The sequence below is a fragment of the Astatotilapia calliptera genome, chromosome 1 (assembly GCF_900246225.1).
Source record: "Astatotilapia calliptera chromosome 1, fAstCal1.2, whole genome shotgun sequence".
NCBI classification, from domain to species: domain Eukaryota; kingdom Metazoa; phylum Chordata; class Actinopteri; order Cichliformes; family Cichlidae; genus Astatotilapia; species Astatotilapia calliptera.
Window position 1 is genome coordinate 33176260 of NC_039302.1, and position 22277 is coordinate 33198536.

A 22277-nucleotide genomic window follows, 5' to 3' on the forward strand; every position below is an offset into this window, starting at 1 on the left:
CACTATCCCCTGGATTTGGATGCTCTTGTACATATGTGTACATTAATAACATTTATAGCAGGTATCAGTAATGCTTGAGGTCACATGAGTAGAAAGTCTTCTTTTTAGTGTAATTAGGAAGAGAGTGAGGAAGATCTAAGAAGGAATCCAGTCACCCAATCACCAAAAACATCTGTTTGGGTAAGGACTTTTATTTCCTTTGCATATAACAGCTGTAAGCACTAATTCTGCAGATGTGAACCACTAGAATGAGCCTTGTATGGTCTTTCAAGTTAACCTTAAAAAATGATTTGGGTGAAATCCTAACCAAAAAATGTGATTTACACCAATGCTAAATTCACAGTCTGACTGAAGATGGATTTCTTAACCCCACGACCCAGATGATGACGTGACGTTACTGAGTTTTGATTTTTCTGCTGTCACAAGCATTGCCTTTTAATTTTCTTTTCTTTTTTTGGAATTACTTTTCATTGTGTATCTTCTGTGATTTGATGCATTTCTTTCTTCCTTGTTTGTTTCCCCTGCCTGCCTTCCCTCCTTTTTGATTGTCTACTCTGTCTTCATCGTTTTTCACTTGTGGTCTATTGCTCCATTGTGCCTGTGCCTTGTTTTCCATATATCCTCTTGCCTATTGTGAGCTCCTCTTGTTGCCTTCCATGTGTCCTGTCATTCTGTTTGCTCTGGATTTCTGCTTTGTGTTCCCTTTCTTAATTTTTTTTTCTGTGTTTGGACTTTTGCCAGTAAAAGTCTTTACATTTTTTAATGTTAATTGCTGATTTTAGTACACAACACGTGTGTAAGTTAGCGTTGTACCACAGGGCATGAAGAAAGCAAAATGTCAAATAATCTAATCTCAATAGCTAGTGTTTGATCAGGGATATTCTAAAGTTCAATACCTACTGACTGATGTGATATGTGGTGACCTTTCTATACACAAAGGGAATGAGCAGAGGATCAAATTACAATAGTCTGTAGGGAAAGGGATTTCACCTAATTGACTCTGATGGGACTAATAAGGTTGCTTGCACTGGACTATTTTTACCAAAGTAGGACAGGCTTTCATTTAAAGTATTCACCTCATGAGTACAGTCTAGCACAAAAGTGCTAAACCATTTCTTTATATATTTCAATAAACATACTAACAATAATATAATAACAAATTTATTGGGAAAAAATAGTTTGTGGAATATTAATGAGCTTAAAGGTCCATGTTTGATATGATCACCTTTATTTTTCAATAGAGCCTGAGCTCCCTGTGAAAGTGTTCTTGTCATTTCTTTCAATAATCTTCAGGAATAGATCTCCGGGCTTCTTGAAGGACATTCCAGAGCTCTTCCTTGGATGTTGGCTGCCTTTTGTTCAGTTCTCTGTCAAGATGATCGCATATAGGAATGTCATTAATGACAGATAGTGCTCAACTATATGCTTTTCTATCCAGGTTGATTTTTACTGCATTTACTGCATATGTTTGGGGACCATTGTTTTGATTCATGCTCAATCATCGAGGTAGGGAAATCCCAAAAAGTTGATTCTGTTCATCTGGACGTAGCGTTTTCACTCATCCAAGCGACTTCTTCAGTCTCAAGACTAGTCAAAAAATGTCCAACAAAACTTTTTGTTTTGTTTTTTTAAAGACTTCCAGAAAGCCTGGAGAACTATTGCGAAACTAAAATATTTGACCCCTTCGAAGCAAAATATATGTAAAGAAAAAAGTAAAGTATGTGCTTGTCCAGATTCACAAATCTAACCACAATATTCTACAAACACATTCATCGAACAATTTTATTTAAAGTGGACTGGTTCCCTATTGCCTACGCCAGCACTCACTTACCTGAGTCAAGGTTGGGGTTTGAGAGGTGGATCGCATTGTACGCATGCGCATTTCCTGCTTCATCTGTGGGATGTTATAAGGGCAGCCCGTAAAGCGGAGCTTGGTTCAGTCGGAAGCATCTGGACCGGACCGAGGCTACCAGGAAGCCCATTTGCAAGGCGGAGGAGATGGAGGACAAAAAGAAAAGAAAGAAGAATGAAGACTCCTCCAATAGCGACAGAGTCACCCTGAAAAAAGAAATTGGACTTCTGAGCGCTTGCGCTATTATCATCGGTGAGTGTGTGACAGCTTTTGTTATACGTGCTCAACTCACGGAGAGTGTTTCGAAGTGATGAATTCTGCGACAAGGAAAAAACTGACGAGGAAACGTGACCGAACGGAAAGCTTATAACGTGGCTGATGTACAGTTACTCTTTCTCTGTCAAGGTTAGAGTATAATTACACACAGTGTGAGTCACTCACTGTACGTATGAGCTTTTATTCTAGTCCGTTCTTTTATTCTACGTATTATATTTGCTGTACGGACACTATAAAGACTAAGATGTGACTTTTCTTTTAGACGTGGTTCGTGACTGTCTGACTCTAAGAATGAATAGCTGGAAAGTCGCCGTTACGCACGCACGCTCTGATGTATGAATGCAGGGTTCTGAGCTTTGTGTGGAAACTGTTGCATCAGTCTGAGTGGTCTGAATATGAGCGTGCATACGTGGCTGGATGATCTAAAGCTGAACTTGACAGACACGCAGAACCGGCACATCTCCCACGTGCTTCAGTGGGAGAGTTTACTGTTACCATTGTAGCATTGTCCTCGGATAGTCTACTGACTAAACCAAGGCATTAATATCGTTAATTTCAGTAACCTTATCATACCAGTTACATCATAAAATACGCTTATACTGCAGACAATGAATTTTACTTTACACGTGCATCTGCAAAAATTGGATAACTGTCAAAATACAGGAAGTTGCAGTGCTGTTTGTAGTTTCCTCCAAAATCTGATGTTGCATTTTACATATCCCTTACAGTAAGTGTACATAAGGAAATGGTCGGTAAATTTAACATATACTCTTTTTATAGACTTCTACACTATTCTAGTGTTCAATTCAATCTGCAATGAATCCTGTCACGAAAATATTTTATTGTATTTCAGAACCACATGTTGCAGGGTAGGGTTTTGGCAGTGGCAATCAGTGGCTTCAATAACAGTTCCTCATTTTTGTACATTTGTTGTGGTAAATATAAAAATTAGTCTTAATGAGTGGAAAAAAATTACTAACCAACAAATAAAAAGGGAAATGTTTATCACTGGGACAAATGGTTTTTGCAGTTCAGTGAAAGGTGGAATTCTGCGACAGTCAAGAGGCTACAAAGGAACCAGTTAATAGTTTGCCTTTTAAAAATATTTTCAGTTCAACAGTTCATCTTCATAGCCATGCTCACATCTAATGTGCTCTGATAGAAATGAGATGTAATTGCAGTTAATGTTATTTCTGCAAATTTTGCATTTGACTCACTTTTTTTCCTTCAGTATAATGCTTTATTTAGTCCATATTTGTGAAATTATTTTGTTATCAGAGTTGAAGTAATATTAAAGTATTATAAAGATTTAATGTATTTGGTGTGAAAGACTTCCTGTATCTGGCAGTGCAGCTGAATGAGTGTGTGAGAAAAAGAGCTCCGCTGCCTGCCTAGTGAGTGGTGCATCGGGTGGGCAACAACTCAAGTGGTCATTTGGCATGAAGTAAAGTCCTTTGCCAAGTTCAAAATAAACTAGCAGGTGAGCACAGCAGATCACCACTGCATCACAGAGGGGTGTAAGAGTGTCCTGGGTTCAAACCTGGGTATGGAACTGACCGCTAGAGCTTCTTTCTCCCAGAGCTCTAGTTTCTCCTGGTACTGAGAAACACTTTCTGGATTCATGTTGCTCATATAAGGCAAGGACACTCACACAAATAAGAAGACATAACCAGTCATCCCTGTCATCCCATTTCAGAGAGTGTGGGATTTTTGGTCTAAGGAAATCTAGAGTCACCACTCTTCCACTTTCCACCACGATCAGTAATGAGAGAGCCTTTTGCATCTCTCTGAAATTTGATCACAGGCTCTTTACAGACTGGTGCTGATCAACAAGTGTTGTGTCATAACCTATCAAAAACACAGAAATGTGGTCCACAAAGATAATGCATTGTAAGTGGTAAGCCTGTAAGTGCTCCGGGCTGGAAAAGAGATGGAGACACAGTGCATACTCTGCAGCCCTGCTTATCCTGGATGTTTGCTGGTAAGCGTTTAAGCTGATCAGATTGGGAAGGCGTTTACATACTGCACACACACAAAGATTTTCATAATTACATGTTAATGTGGCAGGTCTGTAATCATTTAAGAAACTGGTGTTGGATTTCTTCAGGTAATATGACGATTGACTGCTCATTTTTCTTCTACATTAATATTTTAAGATTAAAATAAACGCTCAGATCAGCTTAGCATAATGCTGAACTCTTGCCACAAGCACAGATGGAGGAAAGCCTGTACAGCCAGTACACACAGGCAACTTGAGTCATGCTACTACCCACCAGATACAGCCTACTCACATTGCATTTCATATGCCTTGTTCTAGTAATATAGACTGCTGAAGCTGTCAGCAGGGAAGCCTTCAGGTAGCTACTGATTACCACTGGTTACACTTACAGTTAGACAATACTCCACAACTATCAAATGTCCTGTATTATTAATCTCTAACCACACTGAATATACTTTTCTGCAATTGCTCACTTGCTATTAGTCGTGACATTAATCACTATTTTCATGCCACCAGCTTCATCATCGCTCACCGCTTTATCGTAGTAGTACAAGTCCCCCTCCGTTAGGAGGTATTATACATGCAGCATTACAAAAAAACCCCACATAATATGAGACATTCTTCATTTTCCCTTTTGCACAGGAGATTTGGAGTATTTGCTTGTATAAAATGGTGAGCAATGTGAGGTCATTTTGAGAAAATTTCTCAGAGATGGTGCTGGGATATGATGCAGAGAGGGTCAGTAGGCCTGTGACTAACAGTTTCAGCTGTAGTGCCAAACTTTATGACATAACAAACACAACACTTGCATTATGTAACAGCTCTGCATCTCACAGTGGCCTCCACAATCAGATCAGACAATGAAAAATGCGTTCCTCAGATCTCATTGCTGGATCTGCATCATTAGGGAGCATTTGGGGCCATAGTGTGCCTCTGGGTTTTAATAGTTTCTAAAATATTTACAGTTGACAGGGTCATATTTTATTGTGAGGACTCAATTCTTCTCACACTTTTCCAAAGAGGACAAAGACTTGAAGGACAGTACAAACAATGTTTTGCTGTGACAGCTGCTGTTTGGTTACTTTGTTATGTGTGCTAGCTTTTGTTTTGTCGTTTTTTTGGTAGGGGTGAGGGCATGTAAATGTCAGACTGAGTCTGAACTTGCTTATTAGTATGTGCCTGAGCCAACCAAGCTGTCAGAGAACCTTTATTTGTTCTTGTTAGGGAGTCAGCTGAGCCTGATTTTTAATGAGTCACATTTTAATGAGCCTGGACTAAATTACTTTATTATCTTATTAAATATACTAGTTATTTGTATAAATGAAATTGCAGCTTTATGGATGGTTTCACCTGTATTATCACCAGTATTAAAATATCCTACCGATATTGTGTTGGTCTCTCATGTTCTGCTGAAAGATCTGAACAATCAGGGCATAGACAGAACACCTTTTGCATGTTCAGTGATGTTTAACACTGAAATGTTAGCATCAGATCTGTTGGGTCCACTTGGTTCCATGGATCCATGAATCAGATTCTGTTCATCCTACAGATTTTCATCTGAGTGGGATCTTGAAATTAGAGGCCTGGCTGTTCCTTGGGCCATCCCTAAACAGTTTCTGCATTGTGGTGGGGTACATTGTTCTTCTGCAGGACACTACTACCTTTGAGGAGTGCTGCTTCCTCCGGGGAGTTGTGCAGGATAGGCTCCATCCTCTACACAACCCTGAACTGGATCAACAGTTAAGAAAATGGATGGCTGAAAAATAGAAGAATGCCTGTAGCCACTGTGGCAGAACACTGTACAAACAGCAGCTTTAAATCACTGAGATTAGGCTGTGCATACCATGCAGTCATATGTCAAAGCATTACTATATATAGCTACATTAATCACTAAGTGAAAGCAATAGTCACATGCCTTACTGCAGAAAGAAAAGAGTTTTTTCTTTACTTCCCATCATGGCTGTGCTAGTCTTTCCTCTTCACTTTCTCCTTCTCTTTAACTACAGATGTGTGTTGTCCAACTTTAGCAAAAATAGCTTGGAGAGCTACTGTTAGAGTATTGTGACCTTCAAGCCAAAGTTTTAATAAGACTTTTGGAATCGCTTTGATTCTACTTTGTGTTCTTTATTCTGTTACTTTTCTTTTTACCTGAATGTATAAACATCTGACCAAATCATCACCAAACTACAGATAAATGGTAAATGCCATTTGTTCTAAATGTCTGGAGTTTTAAATTGAAGTGTGACAGCTTTAGGAGCACAAACCAATAAAAGCAAATCTTGTGTTACACACAAAAAGAAGTCTTTGATGAATATTTATGTATAAATAATCACTGTAATATTTTCTCCTAAGGGAACATCATTGGCTCTGGGATTTTCATCTCACCTAAAGGAGTGTTGGAGCATGCAGGTTCAGTGGGACTGTCACTCATCGTGTGGGTTTGTGGAGGGGGCATCTGCACCCTTGGGTCCATGTGCTACGCTGAATTGGGTGTCACCATCCCAAAGTCTGGAGGTGACTATTCATATGTGACAGAAATCTTTGGGGGCCTAGTAGGGTAAGTACTGTCGTTGTCATTTTTCTAGATGCATTTTTCAAAATACAGATGTTCCTAAACTGCAGTAGCAGCTTGTTGCGTCTTTCCCCCTGAATTATTTTTCCTCATATGAATTATATTGCAACAGTCCAATGGGCGTGTTGGCTTTGAACCAATCATCTGTGAGCGTCTTATGACTTTCAGAGGTCATGTGGTGTGTCAGCTGATCATAGAGCGGCATTCTAAGTCTGAGAAGGTCAAACTTGTTATATACTGTGCCAGCCTTCAGAAGCATTTCTGTGAAAGTAGTTCAGTCTGACTTTCTCTGTTCGGTTATTTTGCAACTATGAATGAAGCAAGTACCACAAAGGATTAAACACAGGAGCAGCAGCAAACGACTCAAAAATGTTAAAAACAGCAGAAAGTAAGAACTAGTGTAGGAGTTTTTGAATTACAGTTGAATACCAACACAGAAAGAATAAGAAGGGAACAAGCAACAAAAAGCACTCACTCTGGAGGTGGAATTAAAGTTTTCATTATGTTTTCAACTTCCAACGCACCAATAGTAAAATTCTGGAGTTACTTGAGTTTGAAAAAAACTCCCCCAAAGCCTTACATGTCCAAAGTATGTGCTTAATGGCTTTGGTCCTCTGACGTTTTTTAATTTAATAAAATCATCAGGTCAATGCTTCCTTGATGATAACCAAGTGTGGCTTGCATTTAGTAAGTGCTTTATGCATGCAAGTACATCCTTTTTTTTCTAAGTTACAACAGTGGTTGTAAAATCTGCTTTAAATGCTGTCAAAAAACGAGTGTCAAACACTGAGTGTTTGCCTGAGCACATCCTCTGCAGCTACAGATGGAACGCTGAAGCTCCTGCTAATGTGCTAGAGCAAAATTTAGTGTTGTGGTCTAGACAACCCAAAATGTGATGTCCACATATGTGGGCGCCAGGTCGTAGGAGGTTAAGTAAAGACCCAACTTCTACAGTGATGTTGTTTTGCTGACAGGTTTAAGTATAGGTGTGACTGTAAAGCTGGGATGGAATCAAAGACAGTATAAAAGACTGACCTAACATCCAGGTCTGAAAAGTGAAACCACCAACCTTTTTGCAACCTCTGTGGTTGCAGAAAGACTTAATGGTCTTCAACTGTCTTGTTCTGTGCCAGAGTAAACCGTTTCCTGATCACTTTCTGGGTCTAGTTTCTGGTTTCAGGTCATAATTAAACAATAAGTTATTTTTTTAATGTTTTTTTTTACAGTCAGCAAGGAGGATTATCCAGGGTACCATCACTGGGTAACAAATCAATCACCAGCTGTTCACCAGTGAGTTGGGTGCAAATGCTCAGCTCAAGTTGTTTAAAAAGCATCACCAATATGACATCATGGCAGCTATGTCTATTTTTTATACAGTTTATTGAATATGGAATAATGTTATAAGAGCAGTGAAAGTCCCTTCCTTGTCAAAATAACTGCCCACAAGTGACAGCCCCCCCCCTCCACTTAGTCTCAAGTTATTACACTGAACTTTATTCTAAATTGAAATCCCGTTCTGTCTCTTCATCCTTTAGATTCCTGTTGTTATGGAGCGCTGTCCTCATCATGTACCCAACCACGTTGGCCGTCATTGCGCTCACCTTCTCCAATTACGTCTTGCAGCCGGCCTTTCAGCACTGTTTTCCTCCGTTCATCGCCACCAAACTTCTCGCAACAATTTGTGTCTGTGAGTCACCAGCAGCCTTAGAAACTCTATTTATCTATTCCATGATAGTTTAAGTAAATGTTTATTCTAGTTTAGTGTTGTCCTTTACGTCTTATCTCTCTTTGATTTTCCACTGAACAGTTTTTAGAACTGTCCTGCCAGGGTAAACATTGTTGCTAATGCTAAGCACATGGTTCTTGATTCCAAACAAACTGAAGCATCCAGTGCAGTAAAAGATCTTTTTTTTTTTCAAGAACAAGATAAGGAGACATTCTTTGCTTTTTATTAAATATAAAGTCACACACTCTGCCACAGAGGAATTCTTCAGGTCAGCATTTCAAATGCAAGACCTTGGCAGTATTTCTTTCCTGTTTTGCTTTTGAAATACAGTCAGTCATCTTGTTCTACAGCAGCAGGCCACAACTTGCTGTAAAATTGCTAATTATGTATTTAAGAATACAGTTGTTGCCCTCAGGTTTTTGAGAGCAAAATAGCTTTGACATTCATACAGCTTGCAATACACCATGGGAACTGGGAGTGCTTAACATTCCACCTCAGGAACGCAACATTTTCTGAGTTTACTTCAACTCTGATAAGCCTGAATTTTGACTGTCCATTTATGATTAATGATTAATAATGGATAAATGCTTTCCTTAGCATTTCCATAGTGGCAAGCTGATTGGTTGCTGGCCAGATTTTTCAGGTGGCATGGAATAAACAGATGAGTGGTTGACAGATTTGTTGCTCTTCTGCGTGACTGCATGTGTGTGGCCTATGCCTGTGTCATCATGACAAACTAGTTCACAGTATCACACTTCAGACCTGCTGTTGTCTTCAACATGCAAGTCATCTGACTGAATGAGCCAGAGTGACTCCCAGTGAGGTAAACATCAGACCAAGCATCTGCTTCCAAAGCAACATAAAAAGCAACTGATCTCAAAGAAAAATATCTATTTTAACTTGCACTTGTACATATATTTCCAAAATACTGTTGCTCCTATATACGATGTTCCTATAAATGACTGTTTGGAAGACAAATAATAACAAGGAAAAAGGTACTTCCATCTTAGGCAAGTTTGTGCATTTACCAAAGTAAACCAGACTAATCAAACCAAATCAAATCCATTTCCTGCGGTGGCTTAAAGAAATGTGATTCTGTGACACTTCAGTGTGCTCAGGGCTGTCATTGTCATTTGATAATTCCACAAGAAATGTTATGCTCTATCTCCAGCCTCTAATCTGATCAGTTGGGGTATCTGTATTTAAATAGCCAGTGGCCCAAGCAGACCTTGCATGTATCCGATCCACAAACCAGCCAGTTTGGTCCTGTCAGAACCGGATGGAGAAGGGGAAACGGGATAGACGGGGAGTGGGATGGTTGGCTTCGTATGTGGGTGTGTGCGCACGTCAGGCTTAGCATTTGCTGAGTACCCTCTACTATTTATGGCAACAGAATCCTACAACTGCTGCCTACTTTGGGCAAGGGACACTGTGCGAGTGGGTTTTTGTGTTGTATTCTAGAGTGTGGTGTGTGTGTGTGTGTGTGTGTGTGTGTGTGTGTGTGTGTGTGTGTGTGTGTGTGTGTGTGTGTGTGTGTGTGTGTGTGTGTGTGTGTGTGCGTGTGTCTCAGTATCAGTGTCAGAATACATAATGGTGCCAGTCTTTGTGGACGCTGCTAATGAGAGGGTGTGTCTACACTATTGTGCATTGTTACTGTCACAGGGCACCATGGAAATAGGAAAAGCGCAGAATACCTTTCACATCAATAATGATGGAAGTCCCCATTGGCCAGCCAGACATTCGAGTCAGATGTTTGATGTTTCTATTGGCTAGCTGGTTCGACCCCTGTCCTCCAATCTGGTCTATGGCATCACACTTGAGACTTAAAGTCACAGAAAGATTGTAGTCACCCGTCTGTGATCAGCAGTTATGCAAGCTTCATATCTTATGAAACTCAATCAGTCTGTGAGGAGAGAAAGTGTCAGACGTCTGATGACAGATGGAAAACATATTATTCTGAACCCTAAAAGAATCATCTATGTACAGTTGAAGCCCTTTCATTGTAGTTCCATCCACCTTAAAAACCAAAGACAGGTGCATGTAAATGAGCAGCATCATATCAGGCAATTGGCAACACAGGTAGTCGATAGGAAGGGATAAGAAAAGGAAAAGTTAAAGTTACCTGTGAAGGATAAAGTAAATATTTCATCACTTTCCAGCACCAGAATTAATGTGTTATATTTTCTTGCTGTGCTGAGTCTTCGTGAGGGTGCTCTTAAGTTCACTGAACTTTTCTTAGTTGAGGGTTTATGAATGCGAGTCAGCCTAGTTATGTTTCCCCCCTCCTTCCTCTCCTGCTGAGCATACTGCTCTAGAGTCACAGGGTGACCCAGGCGTGCGTGTGTTGGTGAAAACCAGACAGGTCCAGTTGTAAGCTGGCTGTGTTCTTCTAAGAATAGGCACACTCGACAGCCCACAGCAGCACAGCCATGCACGCTCATTTATCCTGCAGTTTAGTTTGTCATCTGCTGATCAGTTTCACTAAAAAGAAAGAAAAATTCATTTTCCAGCAGTCAACACTGTTTTATATTCTTTATGGTCAGTATTTGCATAGCGCTTTACTTGATCCTAAGGACCCCAAAGCGCTTTACACTATACACAATCATCCACCCATTTGCACACTGGTAATGGCAAGCTACAGTGTAGCCACAGCCGCCCTGGGGCGCACTGACAGAGGGGAGGCTGCCGGACACTGGCGCCACCGGACCCTCTGACCATCACCAGTAGGCAACGGGTGAAGTGTCTTGCCCAAGGACACAACGACCGAGACTGTCAGAGCCGGGGCTCGAACCGGCAACCTTCCGGTTACAAGACGAACGCCCAACTCTTGAGCCACGATCGCCCCGTATTCTTTAAATATTTCTTTAAATTGTAAAACACTGTAACTTGTCTTATGGAGCCATCATCATTAATTTTATACTCAATCCCACAAAACAGTCACTATAAATGTGATGTTTTTATTTCAAAGGCCAAGAGAATATTCCAGCAAGAAGTCTGTGTTAGTCCATTATTGTGTTGGTACAGTAGGGAGAAGTTTCACGTTATGTCTCCATCACTGGTTCAGATCATTGACTTCAATTTATTTCAAAAAAGAAGACTGTAAAATTGTTTTCAGTAAAAGTGGAAATACCATTTCTATTTATTTTACTATGTGTACTACAATCTGAACTACTGCTCTAAACGTTCGTGTATCAACTGTGTATTAATTCTTTCTCATTATTTGGAAAATGGAGCCCCCCATAGAGTCAGAACAACTATGAGCATAACGTAGACACAAATTAAGAAAGCACACAAGTATGTTAGCTCAGAATAAAAACGTCATGCACAAATTCTATTTTAGTGTGGCTGAGCGAGTTTAGTTCAGGCTTCCTCTGAACCCTTGAACACACTGGATGTTTTATTGAATGCTGCACAAAACTCATTTAAAATTCGATTGAGGGCTCATGGTGAATCATCAGACTAGCGGCTGCCCTAAAGACAGAACAAACCAGAGTGGCTCAGAAGAACAAAATGTCACTATCGTTGTAGGGGATGGAAAAACTGTCACACGTTGGACAAATGACATGATTCTTCCAGTGTATGGTAGGCATCAAACGCCAAGAAGAATGTCATGTTTACACAGAGCTCTGTAATGGCCTCTGTAATGGCCTTAGAGGAATTTTGGATTTAATTTTATTATGTTGCTAATTCTCCAGCTGAAAACAAAATCACAAATGTTTTATAGCTAGAAAAACTATTAAGCCAACAGTTCCACAAGTGTACCATGGCACAAGAATTGGGGTACGGTATTGTGGATGCTTGCATAGTCATTTTGTTCTTGGTTTCAGAATTGTTTTACCCCTATTCATTATTCATTTAGAATTTTTCCTCAAAGCCCATTTAATCTCCTCCATATAACATATGTAATTACATTCTTTCCTCTCTATCTGTAACTTTCAGCATCCTTTTTTAGATCTCATAGGTCTCCTCGTTGAAGATTTTGTTATCAGATATTTTGTGATGTATAGACAGGACTGGGGAGTTTTTGCCAGTGTGGTGACTCCTGAGTCCAGATCCTGGACCAGGAGGAGGCGTTCCTGAGGTTAAAGCCTGCTGATAAATCTGCAGTGAGTTGGGGTCAGAATCCATTAAGACTTAAAGTGGTAATTAGTTAGTATTCTAGAGCTGAGGCAGCCTTCAATAGAAGCAGTGACAGCAGGACACAGATTTACCTGCACTGTCACATTCAAAGCCACTGGCACCTCCTTCCTGTCAGGGTTAGAATAGAGGAAAGTTGGGGGAGGTCGTAGTGGGGGTTCATGCAGGAACACAGAAACGGAAATTCATGTAACACTCCAAGGGTAATTGACTATAAAACACAGCAGTGTTGTAGGGGAGAGAAAGCTCTGCCCGGTGCCTCCAAAACCTCTTGCCAAAAATTCACACGTGTGTGTATATACGTCTGTGCCTCTGCCAGCGGAAGCAGCTTGTTCAGATTTCTGTGGTGGGAGGAAAACTCTAGCCCTAGTGATGGATGACATGGTCACTGCTAGGTCACTAGAGTGGGTGTTAGTGGGTAAAAGAGAGAAGGAAAGAAGTGTCAGAAGAGAGAAGGTGAAATATGAGCCAAAAAAAGAATAGGTCCCCAAAAAAAAGAAACAAGAGAGGGGACAAAAAATGAATAACTAGATTATCTTCCTTTAATACACCCCGAGGGCTCAACTGTTTCCTAATCTCCATGTTCTCATTTTAAGACACCTGCAATTCTGAGGGCATGTGAAACACAAGCAACAGATAAGTGGACTATAGAGACGCTGTGAAGATAACTGGAGTTGACAAAAAAGTGGACATACCCTGGCTGGGAAGCTTTTCCTGCCTGACAACTCTCATCCTGCTTGTAAAGTTATCACTGATTTCCACCCAATAAACCCATCACTAATATTTTTATGTGATTTATTTGGGTGTCACTATTATTTATGTTGTGCATAGCTCTGGGCAAACGACTTTAAAGTATCAGAAATGTTTGGAAGTCATAAGCATGTTATAGCCTGGCTCAAAGAGTGTGACATGAAATTAGAGACAACACAAGAAGTAACTAAGAAAATGGGGATTTAATCAAACAAGGATCTTTGTCATTTGGAAGATAATGAATTTGTTGAGCCAGTAGTGTTAAGTATGTAAGGAGAGGTGGGATTGAATTCGGAGAGCAAAACAAATCTAAAGAGTATTTGGAAGAATGAAGGAAAGAGCCTGGAAGACAAGGATGCCAGAGTAAAAGAATGAGCACACTGTGCAGGTGTAGCTCGTGCATCTGATCTGCACTCGCAGGACAAATGGACTGGTACTTACATAGCGCCTTTCTTCTCAGTAGAGCACTTGAAGTGCTTTCAGAACAGCACAAAAAAGAAGACAGAAAATACCTAGTCCCTGAGTAGCCTAGGAGTTTAGAGGAACAATAACAGTATTGTTTGACGTATTTGTAGGTCGCCGTTTTCTTTCTTTTGCTTGTAAGCGCAACTGAGAGACATTTGTGCTTGGCTGATTTGGCTCTCTTGGAATTGGGCCATTCGATACTATGTTGGCTTTCACAAAAATACCCTCAAAACTTAGTGATAATGTCAAGGTCAGCAGCCTAGAGGAGAGCAGGGCCACACATGTGCAGTTTACACAAGCAGGAAATAGAAAGTAGGGATTGAGAGAGAGTAATTTGCAAATTTAAATGTGTTGTTGACGTGATGCTTTGCATGAAATACACAAATACCTGTGAATAAACCTTTAACTTTTTTTACGTAAAACTTTAATGATTTTTCTGCTGTGTGTGTTTGTGTGTATATGTGCAGTATTCCTGACCTGGGTGAACTGCTCCAGTGTGCGTTGGGCGACAAGGATCCAGGACATTTTCACTATAGGAAAACTTCTCGCGCTAGTTCTCATTATAATAGTAGGACTTGTCCAAATTTGTAGAGGTAAACACACAGACATGTGCACACATGCATAAAAAATGTTTTTCAGTAATTGGTAACAGTAATTTCTGTGCTTTGGACATGTTTCATCTGCTCTCTGGTTTTATTGCATTAAAATGATTAGTGATGAACCAACAATTATTTTACGGTTTTTATTTGCTCGTTCTATATTTCTCATCTTTCATCCAGGTCATTACGATGCCCTGCAGCCCAGTGCGGCCTTTGAATTCAGTCAGGACCCCTCAGTGGGACAGATAGCGCTGGCCTTCCTCCAGGCCTCCTTTGCCTACAGCGGCTGGAATTTCCTCAACTACGTCACAGAGGAGGTCGTAGAGCCGCGCAAGTACGATATGCATAAGCAAAGCTAGCAGACACACCACAAGTTTTTCTTAAGTTCTGCCCCATATCATTAATATTTTTCCTGTCATCAGGAACCTGCCCCGTGCCATCTACATTTCCATCCCACTGGTGACCCTTGTCTACACTATGACCAACATTGCCTACTTCTCCTCCATGACCCCAGAGGAGCTCCTCAGCTCTAATGCTGTGGCAGTGGTGAGCAGCTCTCCGGCGCCATGACTGGATATTTTACAAACCCAGTTCTGAAAAAGCTGAGACACTGTGGAAAATGTAAAACAGAATGCAATAACTGAACTCATGAATCCATATTTTATTCAAAGCAGCACATAGAAAACATAGCAACGGGTTTTAGGACGGGTGGCTCCCAACAAACTAAAAATGAGCCAGTATTTTTCTTAAAATGGGACATTTTCTCAGTTTGAACATTTGAGTCGTTTTCTATGTTCTACTGTGAAAATGTTGTTTTATTAGATTTGCAAATCATAAAACTACTTTTGTTTACAGTGCACACAGTGGCCTCATTTTTGGAATTCAGGCTGTATATTCAAACCTGTTTCAGCTCATATACTGCTAAAGTCAACAGACATTCCAGGCTCCAGTTGTGTATTTGCAATCCTGTCACATGTCGAGCAGCGGTCACTTCAGTCACTGCTTACGCACGCAGTTTTATTTTGCATCATTAATGGTTATTTTAGTTTGGCAAGTAGCAGGTTGCTGGTTTAATTCCAGCCTGAGACATTAATCCCCTTTGGGATTGCATCAGGAATTGCATCCAGCATAAACGTCTGCCAAATCAAACATGTGGAGCCACCTGTTGTGGAGCCCCTTGTAGAGAGGGAGCAACTGAAAGTTGTTGTTTTTTCATCGGTTGTTATTACAAGTCATTGGATTTCAATGACATACCAAGGATCGAGACTGTTATTTCTCGATCTTGAGTTCACGCCTGAAAAACATTGAAAATATACTGTAAAAAATTATATCTCGTACCTACATCGTACCTACATGCATATATAACCATAGTCTTATAGTGGTATGCAGGCAGGCTGTTAAAAAGGCTATTTAATCTTTCAGTGAATCAATCAATTAGTGCAGTAATCGAGGGGACTGATGAATTAATAAATAATTAATTTAGTCAACATGTCGGTCATCTGGACAATCACGTTTTGTGTTTTTTCAGACATTTGGGGAGAAACTGCTGGGAATGTTTTCCTGGGTGATGCCAATCTCTGTAGCTTTGTCCACCTTTGGAGGAATTAATGGATATTTGTTTACCTCCTCCAGGTACAGCACAAACGCTTTGTCTTGCATTGTACAACACACCAAACCCTAATTTTTACTTATTTTTACTGATGCCCGCTGTTTCCACAAAATAACGTGTATAACATGTGTAAATATGTCTCTCGGTAGATTGTGTTTCTCTGGCGCCAGAGAGGGTCACCTTCCTTATCTGCTGGCAATGATCCACCTAAAAAACTGCACACCAATTCCTGCCCTGCTGCTCTGTGTACGTTTCACACTAACAGGTTTATCCAGCTGTGTAGCTTCAAAACAGAGATTCAGTGCTTTAATTTTCTCTTGTTTGAACCTGTTCTGTCCTACAGTGCTTTGCCACAGTTGTCATCCTGTGTATTGGGGAGACACACAACCTGATCAACTATGTGTCCTTTATCAACTATTTGTCCTATGGGGTAACCATTGCCGGCCTTCTCTACCTCCGCAAGAAAAGGCCCAACCTGGCTAGACCTATAAAGGTATGGCACTTGTTTTATCTGGAGGTATAACTTAACCACAATAAAAGCAGATTATAGTGAGGAATTTAAAAAATGAAAATATTAAAATTATGTAAGGCAGAAAGAAAAAAAATAGAAATTTGAAATAAGCTTAAAAAGCTGACAGATTCAAATAAAAGTATTTAATTTTGAATTAAATTATAATAATTAGATTTTTTTTAAACAAAGGCAAATCAATTATAAAATTAAGCTTCCCATTACATCAAATCAATAATTTTTAAAAACTTTTATTCAAAGGCTCTGAACAGTGTGTCAATTTTAATGCATTTAAAACAAAGAAGACAGTGTAATGTATAGACTGGTGATGTAGACATACACGCTAATTTTCATATAGTAGTATATAAAGTAGTCTGCAATGAATGTGTCACAGTAATCTGTGCATTTAGCATAGGAAACTGAGAGCTCCCAGCAGTCTGATTTGTGTACCACTAGATTTTGCCATTTAACAATGAGTTAGCATGCATATTGTTTTGGCGCCCCCTGGTGTCACAAATGGCAGTTACATGACATTAGTTAGTGCACAAATAACATCCACTATTTCCTGTTTTCTGTTTACGTTCATTCTCCTGTATGCCATTCCCTCCAATCGCTCTCTGTTTTTACTTTTATTGTCAAATAAAAGCTGAAAATTAAAATAAAAAGTAAAAACAAACAAATAAGTATTACATTGCAATACATTAAAGCATTAAATTAAATGTCAAAAATTAGTTTTTGATAATATCCCAGACAAATATATGTACATGTTTATATATTTGGATGCTACATGTAGAGACAGTATGGGTTTACAAATGTAAAAAGAAAAAAAAGGTAAGGAAAAAGATAATTATGTTCATTGCAGATAAATCAACATATTTACAGTGGCAAGGGTTTTTGTACAAATGTGTTTTTGTTCTGTGTAGGTGAACCTGTTGATCCCGATCAGCTACCTGATCTTCTGGGCTGTGCTGCTGGGCTTCAGCCTGTACTCTGAACCAGTGGTTTGTGGCCTGGGTATGGTTATCATGTTGACTGGAGTCCCTGTATACTTTGTGGGTGTGCAGTGGAAGGAGAAACCCAAATGGCTCTATAGATTAGTTGGTGAGTTGGTTTTTTCCAGCGTACAGAACATATTAACTATTTATGTCAGCAGTAATTCCATCTGAGTCTGACTGCTCATGATGTCTTTTCTATTGCAGAAAAACTCACGTACAAGGGCCAGAAGGTGTGTTATGTGGTGTTTCCTCAGGATGACCCCTCAGAAACTGAGCCCCTCACTGCCAAAGCTACTGACTGAGGAGTGAAGTCAAACCAGGACTTCCCCTTTTGCATCAACGTCAATACTTCCCGTTTTCGTCTTAAACGTGTTCTTGTTTGGTCAGTGAAGCACGAAGAGAAAGTGTCATATATTTTTGCACAGGTGTGGACTGGATTGGGCTGGCATGGAGCCCATTTTACCCAGTGCATGTGTTTTTAACTTTTTGGTTTTGCTGTCCATCCATTGTCATCACCAGCATGCAAAGTTTTATTTTTCATACAGATCCTTATCCTTTCCCTTCTTACTCAAAGAATCTCCATTCTGTTCCAAGTCTTTTTCTGCTTCACTTCCAGGATGCTTCCAGCATGCTAATGTGCCTTATGAAATATAGACGTGTGTATAGTGTGTTGGTTGTGCGGGTATTTGGAGTGTGTAATGTCTTATATGGAATAAGATAAATATGCAAGCAGTTTCTGCACTTAGCAATACTTCTCTATAACTGCTGCTACTTTGCACTTTGCTTTACTAATTACTCACATGATGCTCACTGTTGATCTGTTGTGGATGAGTAATTTGTTCTGTCTATATCTCTGCCTGGCTACAGAATCTGGCTGTTCTATTTTCTTTCCACCGACTTTTTAAAAAGAATTATGATTATATCACTTTTCCCTCATGAGAGATGCTGTTGCTGCCTTAATGTTTTTATTAGAGACACTCATCTCTTCCAGTTATTTTTAAAAGACGGGCAAGACCATGACTGGTTCTTGCAGGATTTTGTTGCTTCAGCAGTGATTTCATCTCTGGGTTCCCACTGTGAAACCTCTCAAGGTGCTCGACCAGCCAAAACAGTTATTACACTCTTGACCTGTTGTGATACAGTATTTGAGCACTAATGTGTTGTTGCATAACTCTAACAGAATCTGTAATGATTGACAGACGGCTGGCAGTGGATGTTTACTTGAGCTCTCACTTCCCCAAAAGCCACTACAATGACCGTTAACTCAATATCGCTTATCCACTGATCAGCTGACTTAACATGACACTGCTGACATCACAGAGTTGGATTAACATCCTTTTTGTATCCCATGACCTCTTGGACTTCCTGTATTAGTCAACATTGTTGATGTATTATGGCCCAGACCTGGTCAAACTTGCAACCTCAGTAATTTTGCATTCACTGTGGTCCAGGAGATATTGTTGTTGTTGTTGCTACCTTATCGTATTTGAGTATTCTCTTAATATCTCTTTTATGTTGTACATATAACAAACAAATGAAGGTTGGGGCCTTTGGCCTTTTAAAATGAAAAGTAAACCAGCAGCTTTGAACTTTATTGAACGTGCAGTCCCTTTCTCAGCCCGTAGCTGCTGGGAACTCCATGAAAAGAGACTCGTGTCTGTCCTGCCATGTCCCGGTGCTTTTAGCTCTGAGAGCTGTAAATACTGTGTGACAAAAATAAACTTTTAAAAACGCACCAGGGGCTTCTACAAAGATGACATTCCTCAAACATGTTGTGGTACATTTGTATACTGTATAATGGGTGTACCTTTGTTTTGTAAAAGACAGAAGTTGTAAATTAATAACAATGTAATTGATCATTAAATATAGCGACTTCGAAGAAACTCGGTGTGTCGTCTCCTCTGTGGGATCCTTTTTAGCACCATCAGGTCAAAAATGGGGATTTCTGTGCTAATTAAGTAAGTCGTTGGTTTTCAAGCTTTTTCTGGCATGACCCACTTCGGAAGCTTGGCAGCTGCTATAATAGGTTTTAGCAAGTTTTCAGCAATTTTTTTTTTCTTAACATATTTTAATGGTTTTGTTTTTCCTCTGGTTGTTCATGGCCCACCTGCAGTGGCTCTGCACCTCACAGTTTGAAGTAAGATCAGTCAAAGGTAACTACTGTGCAAAATAAACTATGTACCAGTAGTACGTTGGTGGTTGCACTTTGAGTAGTTTGATGCCAACAACAGTTTACTATAGTACATTTTACTATGAAAAACCAGAATGCGAGTGACGTAGTAGCTCATCCAGGTACAATCCACCACAGTTTACAGGTTATTGTATCATTTAAAGCACAGAAAAGCAAATTATATGTTTTGTTTTCATTGCACAATCTAATGAGGATAGTTTGTGTGCACATTACGCTCACACATCACATTAACTCACTGGTCTTTTGGCGACGAGTTAAAAAAAAATTTTTTTAAAAAGAAGAGAAAAAAAACCCCCCAGAAAATAAATTTTGAAGTTTATTTATTGCAGGCACAGGAAAATTATGATAAGCAGAAGATTAAACAGAATTTTGGATCTGCAAACCCAACAATGCCATGGCAGCATTTCTCTTGCAGCACAAAATATACAAACATAATTCTCAAAACGTGAGAAACAAACATCATCTTCAGCCTGTGAAGGGAACAAAGCTTCAAACTCAAGTCTCTAATGATGATATTATCAGACAGAAGCTTTCAGCAGAACTTTACTTTCCAGTGGCCACAATCCAGTGTGCTTACCTGTGCACAAAACTATACAAACGTACAGCTATTACTAAAGCATACTGAAGACATTTTGCTAAAGCATAAACGCTGAAATTCAGGGAACAGAAAAGACACACTTATCTAAACTGGCAGGTCATAATCATCAACCTAACCACATTAGCAGTCAGTGTAACACAATTTCACTAAAGATTGTACCAAATTACCATGACTCTCCTTAAGCTGATGACTACATCCTGAATAAATCACTACTTAAATACAATGGAAGAAGACCTGAAAGGTTCCCTTTCTCTTACTCTTCGCTGTAATAATCCCAGAGCTGAGATTTCTGACATATTAGTGCACTGTACCTCCAGATCAGTCATATTTAACAATCACATGACATGTATAAAAGAGTGTTGTCTAGACAAAGACAAATCTAATCTCTTCAAACAGGTAAACCACAGAGTTGATTCATAAACCCTCCTTGACCATTGCAACAACAGGGAAAACCCCATTAAGGCGTTTTTAATGCATGTCTCTAAATCACAAAGCAAGATACGCATTTTTTTTCCAGACAGCAGCTAAACGATTTCACTTTAAGCTAAATGAGGACGGATGTTTTTTAAATAGACGTACAAGAGAACACAAGTAAAACATCTGTAAAACTATAAATAAATATAATTAGCTTATTTTTTGATATTTCAAAGAAAGAACTGGAGATGAGAACAGATTATGAGGCAGAAATTAGTTGGAAGGACTATGGAGATATCTCTAATGGCACATAACATATAGCAGCTGTTCTTGGCAAAACTTGTAGGGTAGCATGGCACATTCAGCTCATTTTAAAGAAAAAAAAAAACAGTAGGAACGATCTAGTTTTTCCACACGAAATGGCATTCTGGTCAATTCTCTTTTGCTCCAAACCCACACTACTTATTGGCTTCTTATTCTTCTAGTATAAATATCCTGCAGCACAAGTGGGAGGGGGGAATCACTGATATTTATAACAAAAGAAGACTGGTACATTCTTTAAAGGTCCAACAGTGATTAGCAAAATGTTACCAGTGTCAAAAAGCAGCCCAGAAACAGGCAATAACTTCAAGGCAGAAAGAGAAACGTAAAGCAAAACTTTGTACAGGTCTCCACTGAAGACTTGAAAATAGAGGTCTTTGCTTAAGCGTCCAGTATTAGAAAATTCCACAGCATAGATTTGAATTTCCACCAGAATAAACCAGCAGTCCAGACATCCACGGTGACCCAGTCATCGACTGGGATGAACAATGAACAAACAGTATTTCCATGTGAAGCTCCTCTTTCCAAAGTTTCTTGGGCATTCACATACAGTCAGTGCACTGAATGGAGGTCAATGCAAACACTCATATACATATGTATGTATATATATATATATATATATATATATATATATATATATATATATATATACATACATACATACATACATATGTATGTATATATATATATATATATATGTATATATATATATATATATGTGTATATATATATATATATATGTATATATATATATATGTGTATATATATATATATATGTGTATATATATATATATATATATATATATATATATATATATATATATATATATATATATATATATATATATATATATATATATATATATATATATATATAAAGTCGGGTTCATTTAAAAGGATGGACTTTGTTTAACGGGACAGGTTTGGTTTATTATGAAAAGGATGAGAGGCTGAACAGAGTTAGAGGCAATATTCTTGGACTCACTTTGTAAATCTTCATCCAAGTTTGGCTTATATTAAACTGATCATACATGAAGATAAAAACTAAAGCTACAATTGCTAAAAGTGAATAAATAAGTTCTTGATGTTTCTTAAAAGTGGTCAAAATGATGTCTGATGAATCAATACTGACACTGCACAAGTGTTAAAGGAAAAGTTGATATTTTTTCTGGGAGATAAGCTTCCAAATTCTCAATTATAAATATATACTATAGCTTGCACCTACTTAGCTTAGCACAAGGTTATAAAACAGAGGGGAAAACTAG

At 39.1% G+C, this 22277-nt stretch overlaps 1 protein-coding gene across 1 annotated transcript; it reads left to right on the forward strand.

Annotated features, from left to right (window-relative positions):
• The first annotated feature begins 1848 nt into the window (after positions 1-1848).
• On the forward strand, positions 1849-19371 carry slc7a10a (solute carrier family 7 member 10a). The gene is made up of 11 exons (XM_026175363.1): positions 1849-2104; positions 6480-6684; positions 8235-8386; positions 14245-14370; positions 14557-14710; positions 14799-14922; positions 15905-16008; positions 16135-16231; positions 16329-16478; positions 17417-17594; positions 17693-19371. The coding sequence occupies exons 1-11, from the start codon at positions 1999-2001 to the stop codon at positions 17788-17790; spliced, it is 1494 nt and encodes a 497-aa protein (XP_026031148.1). The 5' UTR covers positions 1849-1998; the 3' UTR covers positions 17791-19371.
• Positions 19372-22277: the final 2906 nt, after the last annotated feature.

Bases quoted from the DNA above. Each gene is read 5' to 3' on its own strand.
- slc7a10a (XM_026175363.1), top strand. From the start codon at position 1,999: ATGGAGGACAAAAAGAAAAGAAAGAAGAATGAAGACTCCTCCAATAGC. The intron at 14,923-15,904 runs GTGAGCAGCTCT...GTGTTTTTTCAG, and splicing joins GCTCTAATGCTGTGGCAGTG to ACATTTGGGGAGAAACTGCT. The intron at 17,595-17,692 runs GTGAGTTGGTTT...TTTCTATTGCAG, and splicing joins ATGGCTCTATAGATTAGTTG to AAAAACTCACGTACAAGGGC.